Below are 16,942 nucleotides of genomic sequence, written 5' to 3'. Positions count from 1 at the left end.
ATAAGGCCCTGTTCTTTTGGACTTAAAGTCACTTAATATAAGTTCGATTCGATTCGATTCGATCCTATAAGTTCGATTCGATTCTATAAGTTGATTCGATTCGATCCTATAAGTTCGATTGATTCGATCCTATAAGTTGATTCGAGATCCTATACCTCACTTAATTTAAGTTCGATTCGAATCCTATAAGTTCGATTCGATTCGATTCGATCCAATAAGTTGATTCGAGATCCTATAAGTTCGATTCGATTCGATTCAGATCCAATAAGTTCGATTCGATCCTATAAGTTAAGTTCGATTCGATTCGATTCGATCCTATAAGTTGATTCGATTCGGATCGAGATAAGTTTGATCCAAAAGAATGCGCCTAAATCTTCAAAATCACGACCGGTCTTAGTTCTTGCTATTTGACCATATAATAAAGTAGCTGAATTTCCTTAAGATAGTCACATCCTGACATCCGTCTTAAATTCAAAACGGATCAAATACTCACTTTTATTACTAGATGAGATAAGCATTTTGATAATTCCAAGAGATTTTGTTTTTTCGTCACATTTATCCACATAACCGTTTTATGTTTAAGACAAAATTTATATCCGTCTTAAACAAGGATTGTGATGATAAAGATTTGAAAACAAATCTACGCAATACGTACACTATGCTATGAGCCTATGAACTCCCGACAACATATCAACTCAAGCAGTCGAGTGATGTTTTTTTTCCTTACCTAAATAGATTCATCTCTCTTTACGTAGTTTACATATCTATAGTATTTGTATTTTGACCAACGAAAGTCTGAATTCATACATCCTACATTAAGCAGAGCCAATCACGTGTTACTATGAGACCGCATTTAGATTTTAGACTACCAGAGCGAGACGAAGTGGGTAGGCACGTGAGACATATCAGTAGGAGAATATATCCTTTGCTTGTAGTAGGAGGCGAGTAACTAGGGCCCACTTTGTTGGGCCCTCCTGGGTCGGTTCTTTGGGCTTATTAACTTATCTTTATTGGAAAATGAGTTCGAGCCCAGCCACTTAATATCAAATTAATTATTCCTTCTATTCTTCTTGGATGCCTTTGTATCTATCACGTCGGACAATGACACCAATACTTCCAATTCCTGCATGCTTTGCTTTTTTCTCATTCGTTGGTTTTATTATCTCTTTGTTCATACAACTCGGTATTGTTACATTTAAATTCATACTATTTATAATTGGATTGTTACATTTAAATTCATAAAACATGTGGATCTTATAGCGGTCGTAGTCATTTATTTAGGTTTACTATAACAACTCTTTAATAAAAACACGGTCGTATAATTGTATTTCATATTAAGTGGAACACACAAAGCATAATAAATAATAAACGCATAAGTATTTGAGGAGATGTTGTATACTTATATGCGTAACCAAACCCATTATTTTGAAAATCTCTTATTGCTAAATTCGATAATAAAAAGCACTTTTTTTTCACGTTTATTCATTAACTTGTTACACTTAATCCAATCATCCCATCTAGATCTCTCCAATCGTTAATTGGTTCAACATTTGATTTAAGCATTCACGAATTATCCTGCTAATTATCATAAGGCATAGTATAATAGTTTACATACGGATTACTACACTATTTAATATTATCACTAAATAAAATGAATCATAGTAAAACAATCTCATACTATTAACAATTAGTCTTGCTGAAGACGGGTCGGAGCAAGTGACGGATAATGCCACTCACAAAACGGATAGGGGGGACAAGGTGGGGGCACCCCCATGTGCTTTCCTCTCTCCTCTATTTGGGTCATTTGTGAGAGAAAATGGTATCCGTCAGTCTAAAGTGACGGATACGTACCGTCACAAATGAGATTTTGTGTACTATTAATACGAAGTAATTATATTTCTTTTAGGGAGTATTATATTATCACAAACTCGTATTTAACACGATAATACACATATTAAATTTAGAACGGATCAAATTTGGTAGATGAGGTAGTAGAAGAATAATGACAAAGTCACAAAGGACTAAAAAAAGATTTATCAATACTCAACTCTCTCCCTCTCCCCTCTCTAAAAACTCTAGCCTCCATCAATTAAATCTGGGGCTTCTATCGACTATTGACCGATAGTAAGCCCCCAAATAGCTTTATTTATCAATTCTTACTATGAAACATTATGAATTAATCAATAAAAGTCTCCCTTTTGGTGAGATTCGTTTGTCCGTTTCTATTTTCAGAGTTTTTTCAGTCCTTGTCTTTCTAGGTTTTAGTTTTATTGGAAATATAGATAAGAGCGTCATGGTCGTTCCTCATATGGTGAAGATGAGGAAGATCAGTTTCGTAATGGATCGTTATATGGTATTACATATGTTGTCGATTTGTTGGTTGCAATCAATTTGGTCAGATGAAATCGTCTCTCGTCAAGGCTCCAGATTCTACAATTCTCTTGTGAAAAGCTGTTTGCGGCGATATGATAGAGAACGTGCTTTGAAGCAATTCAAGTTTATAGATCTTTCTTTGAACGAGATTTTATTTTATTTGGTTTTAGTTGAGTTGTATCCGGTCAAATTGACACATGTTCTAGATGTCGTATGACAATTTATTAATAAATTGATTCTTTCTTTCAAAAAAAAAGATTTATCAACTAGAGCATTTTTAATCTGTTTTAAAACAAATAATTATACGTAAACAAATTTCCATTTGTGACGGCCATATCCGTCGTAAGTTTACGACGGATAAGTACTACGTACACATATGAGATAGATAAGACAAAAACAGAATGCATAAGGAATACTCCCTCCATTCAACTCCACTTTACATGTATTCCTTTTTTGTCAATTCATCTCCACTTTACCTGTTTCCTTTTTAGGTCAAGAAAATGACCATTTTATCCTTATTCACACTACATATTTACAAAAAATGTCATCCATACCCCCACACTAATCCACCATAAAATTCACCTTTATATTTTTTTAACATTTTTAACTCCACCATTCTCTTTCCCTATGTACTTTTTATAGTTTTTTTAATCCTCTCCTTAATACCCGTGTAAAAAGCAAACATGCGAAGTGGAGTTGAACGGAAGGAGTAACAATCTATTTTATCTTATTTAACCACATGAATATTACTTGACATATCGTAAGCTTCTGACGAATATGTCATCATTCGTCACAACTCACAAGGGAGAGTTGCTATTATTCGATGGTCAAGAAAAGTCGTATCCACTAATATGAGATTATAGTATCTCGTATTTGATGAACACACTGACATACTCGTTAGATAAATACAGTAGCCCAGGAGTCAAATTCACACTTGGCAGAGTGAAGAGGACAGAGCAGCCGTCAAGATTTGCAGATTATTGAGTCAAGATGAGGTAAGCAACTGATGATAAAATAGAATTGAGATTTTATTAAATTAAAAAACATAGACAAGAATTATTTGGGACAGAGACATTGTAGGGACAAATAAGGAATGTAGGACCCATTTTAAAGTCGTCACACCGCCGACGCTTTGTAGAGGAGGAGGAGGACCCTATTATTTTTAGGTCCCCGACTATATTAACCTAGGGGCATCTCTTGTAATAAGTGGGTCATCATTGTTGGAAATCTGAGAATGTATGTACGTAGTAGGTTGTACCACCATATCATGTTAGCATCATTATCGTTCTGACTCTCATTATTGGTCTTAGCAATCTATCTTCTTCTTTTTGAGTTTTGGTAACCACAAATTTTTTTTCCACAAATTATTATTGTTTTAAACGGTCACTTTTCATCTAAACCTTGTATATGTGATCTTTTTATGATTAAATATAATTACAATATTGTAATTAGCTACCGAAATCAAGTGGTTTGTTACTGAAATATCTGTAACTAATTGGCTTTTACCTTATAGTGGACGATACAGTCAGTGTTACAGTTAATGATAAATTATTTTTCAATAGTAGTCATATTTAGCTGTAAAATTATTACAAAATCACGTATTATTGCTTCAGACTAAAATGATCATTCTAAAGCAAGACCAACTGTTTTTGTTTAAAACGGACACTATCCGTCTTGAGAGGGCCGTCTTAAATAACTAAATAAGACTAGCTGTTTGGTGAGAACTGCGAAAATACGGTATAATATATCGATTTAATTTATTCTTTAAACCTTGCTTAACGTCATTTTATCTTAAAATCTTTCACATTCTCTTTTATTTTTAGCTTATTATTTAAATCAGGTGTGTTAATCATTGTAAGTTATTAAAACAGTACAATACTAAACAAGGATTGGTGAAATTTAAAACAGATTAGATACAATGGGAGAGATAAAAATAGGAGAACTAGTGATTGGTAGGAGTATAAAATGTGTCTCAACTATTCAAATCAAATGAGAGTAAGACCATCCTCAAGCAAAGGTCACGCTAACTAGGTCACGATCCGATTTTACTCTTAATCCCACCTTATTAACCTTGACCCATTTTCACCCTCCCAATCAGAAGGTCGCGACTTAGGTCATCAACCCAATCATTAGAGTTGTCCTTTTTTGTATCCAACAAATCAGAAATTGACACCTACTGGGTCATGGAAGAGGTCACAAGGTGAGTATATTTATCATAGAGATCAGAGTAAATGGTGATATATGATAACACAAATTAATCATATTACTCTAAGATATATTGTACTCTTCTTTCTTTTTTATTATTATTATTTAACATAAATAAGTTGATAAATTGACATTTTCACAGAGTAATTACCTAACATAAGTATTTTTCAGCTTACCTACGTTAAATAATAGAATTTTCACAGAGTAATCACCTAACATAAGTATTTTCACAGAGTAATTACCTAAAAATATTTATCTACTTATAACGTAAACATAAGTATTTTCACAGAGTAATTACCTAAAAATATTTATCTACTTATAACGTAAACATAAGTAATTGTTTGCATTAGATGGTCCTCTATGTTATTACTTATTTTATATGTTCAAATTTACCTAACATGCTTCAATACGCAATTTTAATTAGCTCCTAACACTTCAAATATACTTCCCATGTTCCGGTCATTTGTTTACTTTGATTTTGGCAAAAAGATTAATGAAAGAGTAAAGGGTAGTTATTAAATGACACGTGGAACAAATTTAAGTTTGGAGGATCAAATTGCTCTTCAAAGGTCTTTTCAAAATAAAAAGATAAATAATTAACTGAGACACCATAAAATGAGATATGTAAACAAATGATTGACATAGAGAGAGTAGCACATTTATTCTACAAGAAAATTATCACAATTCTAGTACTTCATATAAACTTAGGCTCTGTTTGACAAGACATTTCAGGTACTTGATTTGGTCAAAGTTGTTTATTTGACCAAAATTTCAGGTACCTTATTTTTTTGTAAGCATTTGGCAAATAGCTTATTTAACTAAATAAGCTACCTGAAATGAAATGCTACCTAGAGTAGTATTTGAGATTTCAGGTACCTGATTTGATTTGATTTTATGTTTTTACCCCTTAAATTTATAATATTAAATAATTATCATATCCTTTTACGTCATTTTATCAAAATGAGTTATTACCTTTTCAGTTAGTTTGCCAAACACTTTTTTTTTTTATATAATGAGCTACATTATCAGTTCCTAATTTTCGACTACCTTATCAGTTACCTTTTCAGGTTTTAGTTATTTTTCAGTTTTGAGTTACCTTTTCAGATTTCAACTACCTTTTCAGTTAGTTTTATCAAACAGAGTCTTAGATAAAATATTACTCACCCATTTACAATAAGTGGATAACATTATTAATTCTTATAACTCAAATTGAATTGTTGAAATCATGAATTGTTACTCCATACATCAGCTTCGAGTTTTTGTTTAGTTGATTAATATAGCTCTCACAATGAATTAAACTTAAATATATACGGAGTATAAATTATTGAGACATAGTAATGAAATGTCGCGCTATAGGGTGGCACCGAGTTTCGATATTATCTTCTTATTTATTGAATCCATTTCATTAATACTCCGTAGTAATTAAGAGAACACGCGGGAGGGTGATACCGAGTTTATTAGTAATACCTAATGACACCCACACATTGTTGAATTTGTGAGTGAACATTTTTTTGATATTATATGAGTGACATTTTTAGCTAGCAATGACACCAATCTTATGTCAAAGTTGATATGGCCTTAAATTCGGTACAAATCATTTTTTGTGATGATCTAATACTTGTAAATGGTCCGGATTAATTTTTATGATGAACCAATACTTGTAATCGTTTCATAAAAATAAAGTTTGGATGATTTCTCTAGAGAAAATATATTAAATTAAATAAGAGAAATGAGAATTAGAGTAATCCAAAAACAGTGAAAGTGGGGCCATTAGTAATGATGTATGTAAGCGAGTTGGATGACTTTTTCTTCCTTCTTATTGACGACCAAACCCACCCTTAACCCTCCACACTTCGTCTCACACCAACACTTCTATCCCAAGTGTTTCTACTTCTCTTTCTCTACCTTGTGTCACATTTATCCTTACTCTACTTAATCCCTTAATTAAATACAATATCCGTATCCATATCCATATCTCTATATATACATTCCTGTGTATTGATTGATCGATCTATCTATCTTAATGGCGCATTCTTCACTTCAAGTTTGCATGGACACGTCAGACTGGCTTCAGGTTAATCAGGTAAATTCATATTTGTGTTAAGTTATTCAATTGTTCATGTTTCAGTACGTAATCAGTGTTCGAGAATTTTTGCATTTATGCATGTGAATGATTAAACACCGTATAATTTAATAAGTCTTGTATGCGACAATTGTATCCATCTGATAAGACAATGAGACATAGAAACACCTTATTTCTATTGTTTACAAAATAGAAATACGATAATTCTATGCTCTAAAGACTCTATCCTACAATAATATAATATACTCTCTCCGTCTCAAACATTAGATTACCATTGACTGAAATTAAATACATCTCACAATAAATATTAAGGTAAATAAATGGCTGAGACAAATAAATATAAAAGTTTTTACGATAATATAATATTCCTAAGGCATTACACTAAATTCTCTATGTAATCCCAAGGACTTGATACTTCTTCTTCCTTTAAATTGGGATTTGGAAACCTCCTATAGCTACAAAGAAACTCTTTTCAAAGACTAATAAGGCTACACATTGTGATATTGTTTTTTATTAGGTACTCCAATATACGTACCTTTTTTTTTCCGTAAATATGTTAAAAGTTGGTTTACTCATTATTTTCTACGAGGTAGTCCTATTATTTTATAATTTTATTTTATGTTGCTCGGCTAGCTATGATTATGAAGATAATAATTTGGATAGATATAATATTGTATACGCTCCTGGCTCCTCGTTTTCAACATTTTTGTATCGTGTAAAGTAGTTCACGCTGTTAAATTAGCTGCTTTAACATATACGGAGTACTCCGATCCGTAGTTTTTACGGAGTATAATTGTACGGAGTATATAGTAGTGTATACATTGTCATTATACAGAAAATTTGTTCAAGTTATTTGAAAAATGAAAAGTGGTGTCAAATCGGTTCGATGCATGTAAATCTACTCATAATACATTGTACCACCGGGTGACAATATCTCATTTGCAGACAATTTTAATAATATCTATCAATAGTTTCCCACCGTCGTCGTCTGAAAAAGGAAAATAAGTTTGTATGATTGTATCATTCGATAGTCCTAATAGTGTCTCTATTGCTTAATATCATTATCGATTTAGATTTATACTCCGTATATTACTCTCTTCGATTAGTCAAGTCAATTTCTTACGTTTGATTAAAATATCTCATATTTTGAACAGATGTATGAAATTAACTTCAACAGAGGTAGTACTATATTAAATTTGTACGAGAATGATAATGATCGTAAAACTCGGACCAGTATTAAGTTAACAAATAAGTAAATTTGTACTAAATTACTTAAGAAAATATAACTCATATATTGAACAGATGTATGAAATTAGCTTCAACAAAGTAGTACTATATTAAATTTGTACGAGAATGATAATGATCGTAAAACTCGGACCAGTATTAAGTTAACAAATAAGCAAATTTGTAGTACTAAATTACGTAAGTGTTCTTTTTAATAATATTACAACAAAAATGTGACGTCCATTTTTATGAATATCAGGGAACAATGTCGGAAGAGATATCAACAGGGCTAGACTCATCACTATCATCACCTTCAGGAGGAGGAACACAATCAGACTGCATGTTAGCAGCAGCATGCTCATCGCGAGCCGGACCGCCTTTAATGGAGAGAAGACTAAGACCACCACATGACCTACACCTTAAGTGTCCAAGATGTGACTCAACTCACACCAAATTTTGTTACTATAACAACTATAGCCTCTCTCAACCGCGATACTTTTGCAAGACTTGTAGGAGGTATTGGACTAAGGGAGGTACCCTTAGGAACATTCCTGTTGGTGGTGGTTGTAGGAAAACCAAGAAATCGAGTTCTAAGAAACCTAGTAATGATTCACTTCACCATGGTATTAACCAGGGTGGTGCTGGTGCTGGTGCTGGTGCTGGTGTTGGTGTTGGTATTGGTATGAACTCGAGTAACCCTATTGATCTTCACCTTTCATTTCCTCATGATGTGCAATTTCCGCCGCATTTGGTTAATCTTATTGGTGCACAAATGAGTCTTGGAGGGGGTGGTTTTATGGAGGGTGGATTTCTTAGGCCTATTGATCTTATGGAGAGCAAGTATGAGGGTTTAGTAGGTGGGAATTTGAATAGAGGGCATGATTTTATGGGAGGGAGTAGTAGTAATGGAGGACATGAATTTGGGATTATTGGTGGAATTGGAGATCATCATTTGGGTGGTAATAATAATAATGGTGGATATAATGGATTAACTAATACTTTTGGTGGGATTAATATTTGTTCTACTAATAATAATTCTCCATATGGTATTTCTAATTCTCATGATCAAATTCATGATGGGAATTTAGGAATTGGATTCATGGATCAAAGATTGTTGCTCCCATTTGATGGAAATGATGATAATAATCATCAAAATGGTGTTGATGTCAAGCCTAACCCTAAGCTTTTGTCCCTTGAATGGCATGACCAAGGGTACAATAACAATCCAAATGTTATTGGCAAGAATAATAATTCGTCGTACGGGTACAATGTGAACGACACGCTTAACTCCTGGACCGGTATGATGGGTGGTTTTCAATCGTCTACAACAAATTCCTTAGTTTAAATTAAAATCCGATTTTCATCATCATGGCTCATGTATGACCTAATTAATCGTCTCTTCTCGTTAATTAGCAATGTGATGACCGTTAAATAACCTCCATAGATTTTCTAATCTATGAACGTTATTTTAATCACGAAGGTCGCCGTAAGAAGAAAGTTTTTAGAATTTTAGCTAACAGATATATGTATGGTTTTAATTTGATGCATGAGGGGTTGTTAATTTCTTTATTTTTTTAATTTTTAGTAATTAAAGTATTACTATATGTAGGGAAGGTGGGTCATGTTTATGTACTCTAATTTGAATGGCATGCAAAGATTATTAGTGTGAATGTGAGCTTAGCTTAGTCAAAAAGAGGGTACCCTTAAACGCATGCCTTAGTAGTAGTATAGTTTTATCAGTCCATGTAATTTGCTTTCACTCTTAACTTTTGTTGTCTTGGTTAGAAGACAAGCTGAAGTTGTTGAGATTTGTTGTCACAAGAATGAAATATATGTGATTGTGATATATAAACTGTGTACTTTATTTTCTATTATAACAAAACAAGACTCGTATGTCATGTCATTTATATATAATGATTGTTCTTAGCAATTGTATTTGAATGAATTAGTATTAGGTCGTTTATTAGCAAGTTAAAGGTTCTCAGAACAGGGATTTTAAATTTTTAGAGTCTAATTTGCTAGCAAAAATGTTCTAGTTCGAGTATCATCTTCTACAGAAAATAAGTTATTCTGTTATAAGGGTCTCAAACGGTCTTTTAAAACCAGACCTCTCAAATTTATTTGACGGTCATGATAGTATACGGTTGTAGTTGTTGTGTCTTAACCATGTTTTTTTTATTTTGAGAGATATAAAAGAATATGTGAAGTGTAATACTTGGGTTAGAGTTATTATAATTATTTTGCGTATTCAAAATAAATTTGATAGCGAGTTAAAAATTTGCTCCGCTCAGTAATATAATATCACAAGTACTGAATATATAAACCGTTATTTTTGTTTTCGAGGTGATGATGGTAATTAGTAATTTATTAAATTACCAAAATGAAATCTTTATTGAGAGAGTTGAAACTGAGGAAAAGAGGGCAAGAAATTCAGTAAAAGTAAATTTATTCGATTATAAAGCAATCTAACATGTGAATACCATGCACTTTAGATCTTGCATATATGATAATGCCAAAAAGAAACAATTGGACTAAAGTGATGAAAAGACAAATCTTGTTCGTCTTTGTATTGAATCATTGGTAAGCCTAATAAATCTGTAGTTTTACCCTTTTTGGATGACTTGAAGCTTTTACTAACCCGTTTTACTTAACTCCGCTTTTTCCAATCAATTACTCCTACTGTCTCAATTATTTATCTACCTTTGAAGTAAATAGTGGTCTCAAGGGACGGAGTGAACAACAAATATGCTGTTGGGTTGGCTAATAGCAGATAGTCTCCTGTTTTTGGTTTCGCGTGTTTTGCGCTCTGGATTCTGATTGAACTTGCTAAGACTGCAACTAAACATTACCCTAATTTCTGAAAGATTACCGTCAGATGGCGGTATAAAGGGGTTAGAATTTAGATGGTGTACTATACAAAGGGAGGGAATTTTATTATCGTAGAAGCCTATATCATCCATCAATCCTTCATTACAAACTCGTAAAGGATCTTAAATCTTACAAACATGAGGTTGCTAGTTACATACAGAAAGTCAGGTACACACAAGCAAAGTGTAATCACAGCAGTGTCATTCAGAAAGGTTCTCGAAAGCAGACCTAAGCAAGAAAGACGAGAAATCTAAACCTCAGCAGCTTTGGTAGTGGATGGAGCCTCAGGAGTCCCGCTTAACTTGGCACGCTTTGAATTGTAGTCCTTAACAGCTGCTTTAATTGCATCCTCTGCAAGCATACTGCAATGCAGTTTCACAGGTGGCAGTGCCAAATGCTTTGCGATTTCCCTGAAATCACATAATATTTACGAAGAGAAGTAAGCGACAATTAGGAGCAAACCCAAGCCAGCAAAGAAAAATAAAGCACATGAGAAACAGAAATTGAAAAGCAACTCACGAATTTTTGATTGATAGCACCTCGTCCATCTGTCTGCCCTTCACCCACTCAGTGGCTGAGAAAAGAAAAACACACTTTTAGAAACCAAGCAAGCCCTCCCTAGAGAAGCCCGGTAGGAACGAAACTTTTTAAAAGCAAAACCACGGTATCATGGTACAACATGCTCTCAGTGAGATCATATATAATCTTTGAAAATCGGATTTTTACAATATTTAAAACAGTACAACCCATTTATTTGTACTTCACACCTACGGCGTATGATTTATGGAACACAATAGAAGCTTTTCCACTATCATGAGTCTCCTCAGATTATGTGTTTGATGCTGGACATAGTTTGATGACGAGATGTGACAAAAACACATTTACAGGGGACCCCTAGCAGGAAGTAAAGCTCATGTTTGATTCCATGTTTCCATCACTATACTAATCTTGATCATCAAATTTTTGCAAGAAGATTCCCATCAATTACTCTAGAGCTCTAAAAGCTGCATCTAAGATCAGGAGGAAGGACGAATTTGGGAAAAACGACATCAGAGTGGTATATTATTCCCAACATGAGCCAGATATCCAACAACACACATGAAACAAAGCGGCATACTACATTTTAAACCGCCAGAGAAAAGTTTTTGTCCTCACACCAACCAACGACATAGGAATGAGTGACACCACAAAACCACGTGTAAACTCACCAGAACCCGCACTTTCTCCTCACCACCATTGCCTCCATTAAAATGTCAGTCAAATCCCAGCGCACTCTTCATAACCAGATTTCCTCTTTTCCACTATCTTGGACATTAGATCAACAGTGGAGGAAAGAGACAGTGCTGGGAAGAGAAATGGAGGTTGGTTGAGTACGTGTTGGTAAATTTACGGTATAAAATGCAAGTGTAAATCTTTTTTTTTTTTTACTGAATTGGCTATTTAAGACCCCGCCAATTTTTATCGACGATTCGTTAACTTAATAATTATAACCCACACAAAAAAAATTCTAGCTCCGCCACTACGGCCAACAAAGAGGCTGGGTGATTGTTGGGGTGAGATAAAGGTGGTAGAGACAGAGGAGAGGGTGTGGGCAAGATGGACGCAGTTCTTATTCTGGCCTTCTGAGTGATTAGTTATTAAGATGGTTAGGTTAAATAAGTCGTGGCCAGTGAGTTTAATTATAAGGAGTTAAGTTGGTCAAGTAATGTCATTTCTACCAAATTAGAAAAGGGGAACATCTTTGTGTGGATAATTTGTAAAGATACCCTCAAACATGGCATTAGAAACCAGAAATCTTAATGACATTCAAAGATTTGCTTCTTGGCACCTCTATATCACATATATCATTATCTTAATGGCTCCGGATAGCAAAGACGATCAGCATTTTTCTAGCCAAAACTTCATTCGGGATATAAATATTTATATGGAAACATAATAGGTTTATGTTGCTCTCAGCAAAGCTTGGAAACAGCAGTGGTGACAAATGAAAAACGGCGGAATTTATTGTTAATTGACAAGTCCCTGCAGGATTTTTTATGCTCTGTAGCCTGAAATCTAAAGCCTTACATCAGATTATTACACTGGTCTTTGACCCTACCGTTACAGATGGGCCTCAAACCTTAAGTTTTACATGGCACATCCAGCAAACATAATCTTACTTGATCTCAATGATGTATATTAAGGCCATCTTATAATCTGTGCGTCTTCCTTTTAGATTTATTTTCTTTTCTCAAATCCTTACTCTTTTAGATCTATCTACTTCTTGAGGTTTGTGATCCCTTAATCATAGCGAAATTAACTCTGAGGAGGATCAATAAATTTCCCTGTAACAATCATCTTCCCGAAAACTTTCCCTGTTCTAAATAAGTTCCGCTCGTCTTAGTAATACCAAACATGTACAATTTTCTTCTACTTATCAGTCACATAAGACAGGAGTTTCTCATCTTAAGCTTGTTCATTTATTCAATTTGTCACTTCCATCTTACATGATGGCATTCTTTCAAGTTTCAATCCCCCCTCCTCCTCCATTGTTGTAAAAAAAAAAAAAAAAAAAAAAAAAAAAAAAAAACCTCCTCACCACTGACCAGTTATCAACATATCAACAACCTAGTTATTCCGTACCCATCAGATAAAACTTCACATATTTCTAAACCTTCCTGGCCTATGGTCTTTCAAGTACGATAGATAAATTTCCATGGTTTGGGACAATCAATTCTAAAGGAATATCGCTTATTACCTGACCACATCCATCCCATTTAATCTCTCTAATGCATCAATAACAATAAATTAAATCCAATGCGAGCAACTTTTTCTACAAACCAAACAATTCAACACTAAAAAGCATGGAGTAAAAACTTATAGAAACAAGATCAACCACAACAAAACTAACCAATTACTATGCAACAAAACTATATACATGAGTAAAAGAACCAAATTATCAAAGCAAAACTAGAGTCCTCATATAAAAACAAACAACGATCAAAATGAGGCACACATATACTCATAAATCAACATTATGCAATGAATTAGGAATAAAAAACACTTACTATAATATCTAGTACAATACAAAAAAATGATCCCAACGCCCTTTTCTATTCACTTATAAAACTAAGGAACAAAAAAAAAAAAAAAAAAAAAAAAAAAAAAAAAAAAAAAAATCCCCACAGAAGTAGCACCACTAACAGCAATGACAACATGATCTCATACAGAAAAGAAACCTTTTACACCCAAAGTTGAGCACAAAACTGGCTAGACTAAAATGGTAACCCAAAGAGGCGACAATTTCAACACCAAATAAAAAAAGAGGTGAGACTATTAGGAAAGTCGACTAGATTCATACTGAAATGAGATCAACCGCCACAAAAGCATTCAACTTTTGTTGAACGGAATATGCAAAGCAACAAAACAAAGTTGCTAAACCAAATTCATATCATCATCAGGTCTCTCAATTTAAACTCCTTTAATTTTTTTCTTCTCATTCATCTTCAAATCTATTTTTTCCCTCTCGCTCTCTTACCAGTTATCAACATATCATCAATTTACCTACCCGTATTCGGAAATTAGAACCCCAATTATAAAAATAGTCACGGAGTTAAAGTTAATTGACATCTTCCTGCAGAATTTGATGTGCTCTGTAACCTCAGGTCTTAAGCCTTGCATCAGATTATACACTCGTCTCTGACGCTGCCATTACAAATGGCACATCCAGCTTAAATAATCATACTTGATCTTAATATTAAGGCCATCTTATGATATGTGCGTCTTCCGTTTCCAGATTTATTTTCTTTTCCCAAATTCTCACACTCTTTCAGATCTATCTATTTTATGAGGTTTATGACCCTTAATCCCAGCAAAGTTAACCACTCAAGATCAATATAATTCCCTGTTACCAAATCATCTCCCTGAAAACTTTCCCTGATCTAGTCTTCTAGACAAGTTCCTCTCGACCTAGTCGTGTTAAACCTGTAAATTTGTCTTCTACTTATCAGTAACATAAAAGACAAAAGTTTCCCTAGTTATCCCCACTGACCAGTTATTAACATATCAGCGACCTAATTATTCCATACCCATCATGAAAAATTGCACATATTTCTAAAGCTTCCCAGCCAATTGGCCTTTCAAGTCCACTAGTTAAATCTCCATAATTTGGTGCAATCAATTCTATAGGAGTATCACTTACTACCTCCATCCCCCTCCTATAGTTTGAGGCAATCAATTCTACAACAGTTAAAGTAGACCCGTTCTCAAATCCAGGTCATTCTTATCGAATGATCCATATAATTCCGTCATCAAATCATCTTTCTAAAAACTTTCCCTGTTCTAGACAAGTTCCTCTCGTCCTAGTCATATTAAAACTCCCTAGACAGGAGTTTCTCAACTTAAAACTCCCTAGATTTCTATCCTGGTTCATTTATTATTCCATATTCATCAGAAAATATTTCACATCTTTCTAAACCTTCCGGCCTATTGTTTTCAAGTATGACAGTAAAATCTCCGTAGTTTGGGCAATCAATTCTATAGAGTTATATCACTCACTACCTCCATCCCACTCGACATCAGTACATCACTCTAATGAATCAATAACGAGAAATTAAAACACAAAGGAAACGGCGTTTTCTACAAACCAACCAAACAATTCATATCATCATCAGGTCTCTCAACTCAAACTCCCTTAAATTTTTTTCTTCTTCATTTTCCAATCTATCTTTTCCCTTTTACACTTTTACCAGCGATCAACATATCATCAACAACTGACCCACTTGTATTCGGAAATTAAAACCCCAATTATATGAATGATAAATAGTTTCCGTAAACCATTCATAGATAATACTCCCTTCGTCCCAATCATTTATTTACTTTTGATTAAAACACCCTTCACAAACAATAAAGAAAACGTAAACAAATGATTGAGTCGGAAGGAGTATAAACTAGAATAACCCCTAACATCATCAATAATATGAACATAACATGAATTCAAACCCAGAATCATCAACAACCTAATAATAATAATCCTTCCGTCTCAATCATTTGTTTACCTTTGATTAAAATAGTTTAACAAAGAACAAAATGTAAAGAAATGATCGGCACGGAAGGAGTATCAAGTATATCATACAATTAAAACCCTAATTAAAAAAAGGAATATAAAAAACATACCAACAGAGGAGGAAGCTATGGCGGAACCACACCCAAAAGTCTTGAAAACCGCTTCAGAAACCTTACCCGTATTGGGATCAACCTTAATTTGAAGCTTCATAACATCGCCACAGGCGGGCGCACCCACAAGACCCGTTCCGACATCCGGGTCACTTTTATTGAATGATCCGACGTTTCTCGGGTTGTTGTAATGATCCACCACCCTCTCGTGGTATCGTCGGAGTAGTGGCGCTCCTTTGATTTGTATTTGGGCTACTTCTATCAGATTCTTACACCCTTTTCGCATCATTTTGTTATATGGTGATTGCGGAATATGTTTATCTGGGTTGGGAAGAGTTTGTGAATTGTGACTAGGTGACCCAAGTATTTAAAGTTGTGTGTCGAACGAGAATACCAGATGACGTGTATGGTAAATAATTGGAATACGGGAGTATTTTTATACTCCCTCCCAGTCGTTATAATGTTAAAAAATTTGATATGGGCATCGATCTTGGGAAAAAAGTATTAAAATATTAGTAAAAGAGTTGTGTGGGGTTGGTGGTAGGAGAGAGGGATGAATTATTAGTAGTTAAATAAAGAATTGTGGGGCCAAAACATAAAGGAAAGTAATAAAATAAGAGTAAAAGAGTTGTGTGGGGTTTGGTGATAGGAGAGAGAAATGGATAAAATAAGAGTAAAAGTTTCTAAAAATAGAAAGGGGAACATTACTTGAATAATCCGTTTTGGGAAAGAGGGAACATTATAGTGACTGGGAGGGAGTATGTAATTCGTACCCCCTTCCTCTTTGAAATATTTTAATTTTATTTTAACAATACGTTATTTTATAATAAAAACTAACATATTTAAATGTAAAAAATACAAATAACCATCACGTATTTGCATTTTTTTACAAATTAGCACCATGTATTTGCATTTTTACAAAAAAATCCCGAATTTTAATGTATACTCCTCAATCACTACCGTATTTTTACCCTGAGCATTGTTTTTCTTATTTCTCGACTTGTTAAGTGACGATTTACGCAAAATACCAATATT

At 33.9% G+C, this 16,942-nt stretch overlaps 2 protein-coding genes across 2 annotated transcripts; one reads left to right on the top strand and one right to left on the bottom strand.

The window, feature by feature from the left end:
* Positions 1–6,426: 6,426 nt before the first annotated feature.
* Positions 6,427–9,737, top strand: LOC141652615 (dof zinc finger protein DOF5.6-like). The gene is made up of 2 exons (XM_074460159.1): positions 6,427–6,661; positions 8,145–9,737. The coding sequence occupies exons 1-2, from the start codon at positions 6,602–6,604 to the stop codon at positions 9,228–9,230; spliced, it is 1,146 nt and encodes a 381-aa protein (XP_074316260.1). The 5' UTR covers positions 6,427–6,601; the 3' UTR covers positions 9,231–9,737.
* Positions 9,738–10,794: 1,057 nt separating this feature from the next.
* On the bottom strand, positions 10,795–16,313 carry LOC141652616 (uncharacterized). Its single transcript, XM_074460160.1, has 3 exons — positions 15,908–16,313; positions 11,273–11,327; positions 10,795–11,163 (listed from the first exon to the last, which is right to left on the bottom strand). The coding sequence occupies exons 1-3, from the start codon at positions 16,194–16,196 to the stop codon at positions 11,004–11,006; spliced, it is 504 nt and encodes a 167-aa protein (XP_074316261.1). The 5' UTR covers positions 16,197–16,313; the 3' UTR covers positions 10,795–11,003.
* Between the last annotated feature and the right edge of the window lie 629 nt (positions 16,314–16,942).

This window comes from Silene latifolia, chromosome 4 (genome assembly GCF_048544455.1).
Source record: "Silene latifolia isolate original U9 population chromosome 4, ASM4854445v1, whole genome shotgun sequence".
In the NCBI taxonomy this organism is placed as follows: domain Eukaryota; kingdom Viridiplantae; phylum Streptophyta; class Magnoliopsida; order Caryophyllales; family Caryophyllaceae; genus Silene; species Silene latifolia.
This window is presented reverse-complemented; position numbering and strand designations above follow the sequence as displayed.

What these genes read in the sequence shown, in the direction of transcription:
- LOC141652616 (XM_074460160.1), bottom strand. Translation starts at nt 16,196, where the DNA reads ATGATGCGAAAAGGGTGTAAGAATCTGATAGAAGTAGCCCAAATACAA. An exon ending in CATAGCTTCCTCCTCTGTTG is followed by an intron (nt 11,328 to 15,907) that starts GTATGTTTTTTA and finishes TTCTTTTCTCAG; the next exon opens with CCACTGAGTGGGTGAAGGGC. An exon ending in GTGCTATCAATCAAAAATTC is followed by an intron (nt 11,164 to 11,272) that starts GTGAGTTGCTTT and finishes ATGTGATTTCAG; the next exon opens with GGAAATCGCAAAGCATTTGG.
- LOC141652615 (XM_074460159.1), top strand. Translation starts at nt 6,602, where the DNA reads ATGGCGCATTCTTCACTTCAAGTTTGCATGGACACGTCAGACTGGCTT. An exon ending in ACTGGCTTCAGGTTAATCAG is followed by an intron (nt 6,662 to 8,144) that starts GTAAATTCATAT and finishes TATGAATATCAG; the next exon opens with GGAACAATGTCGGAAGAGAT.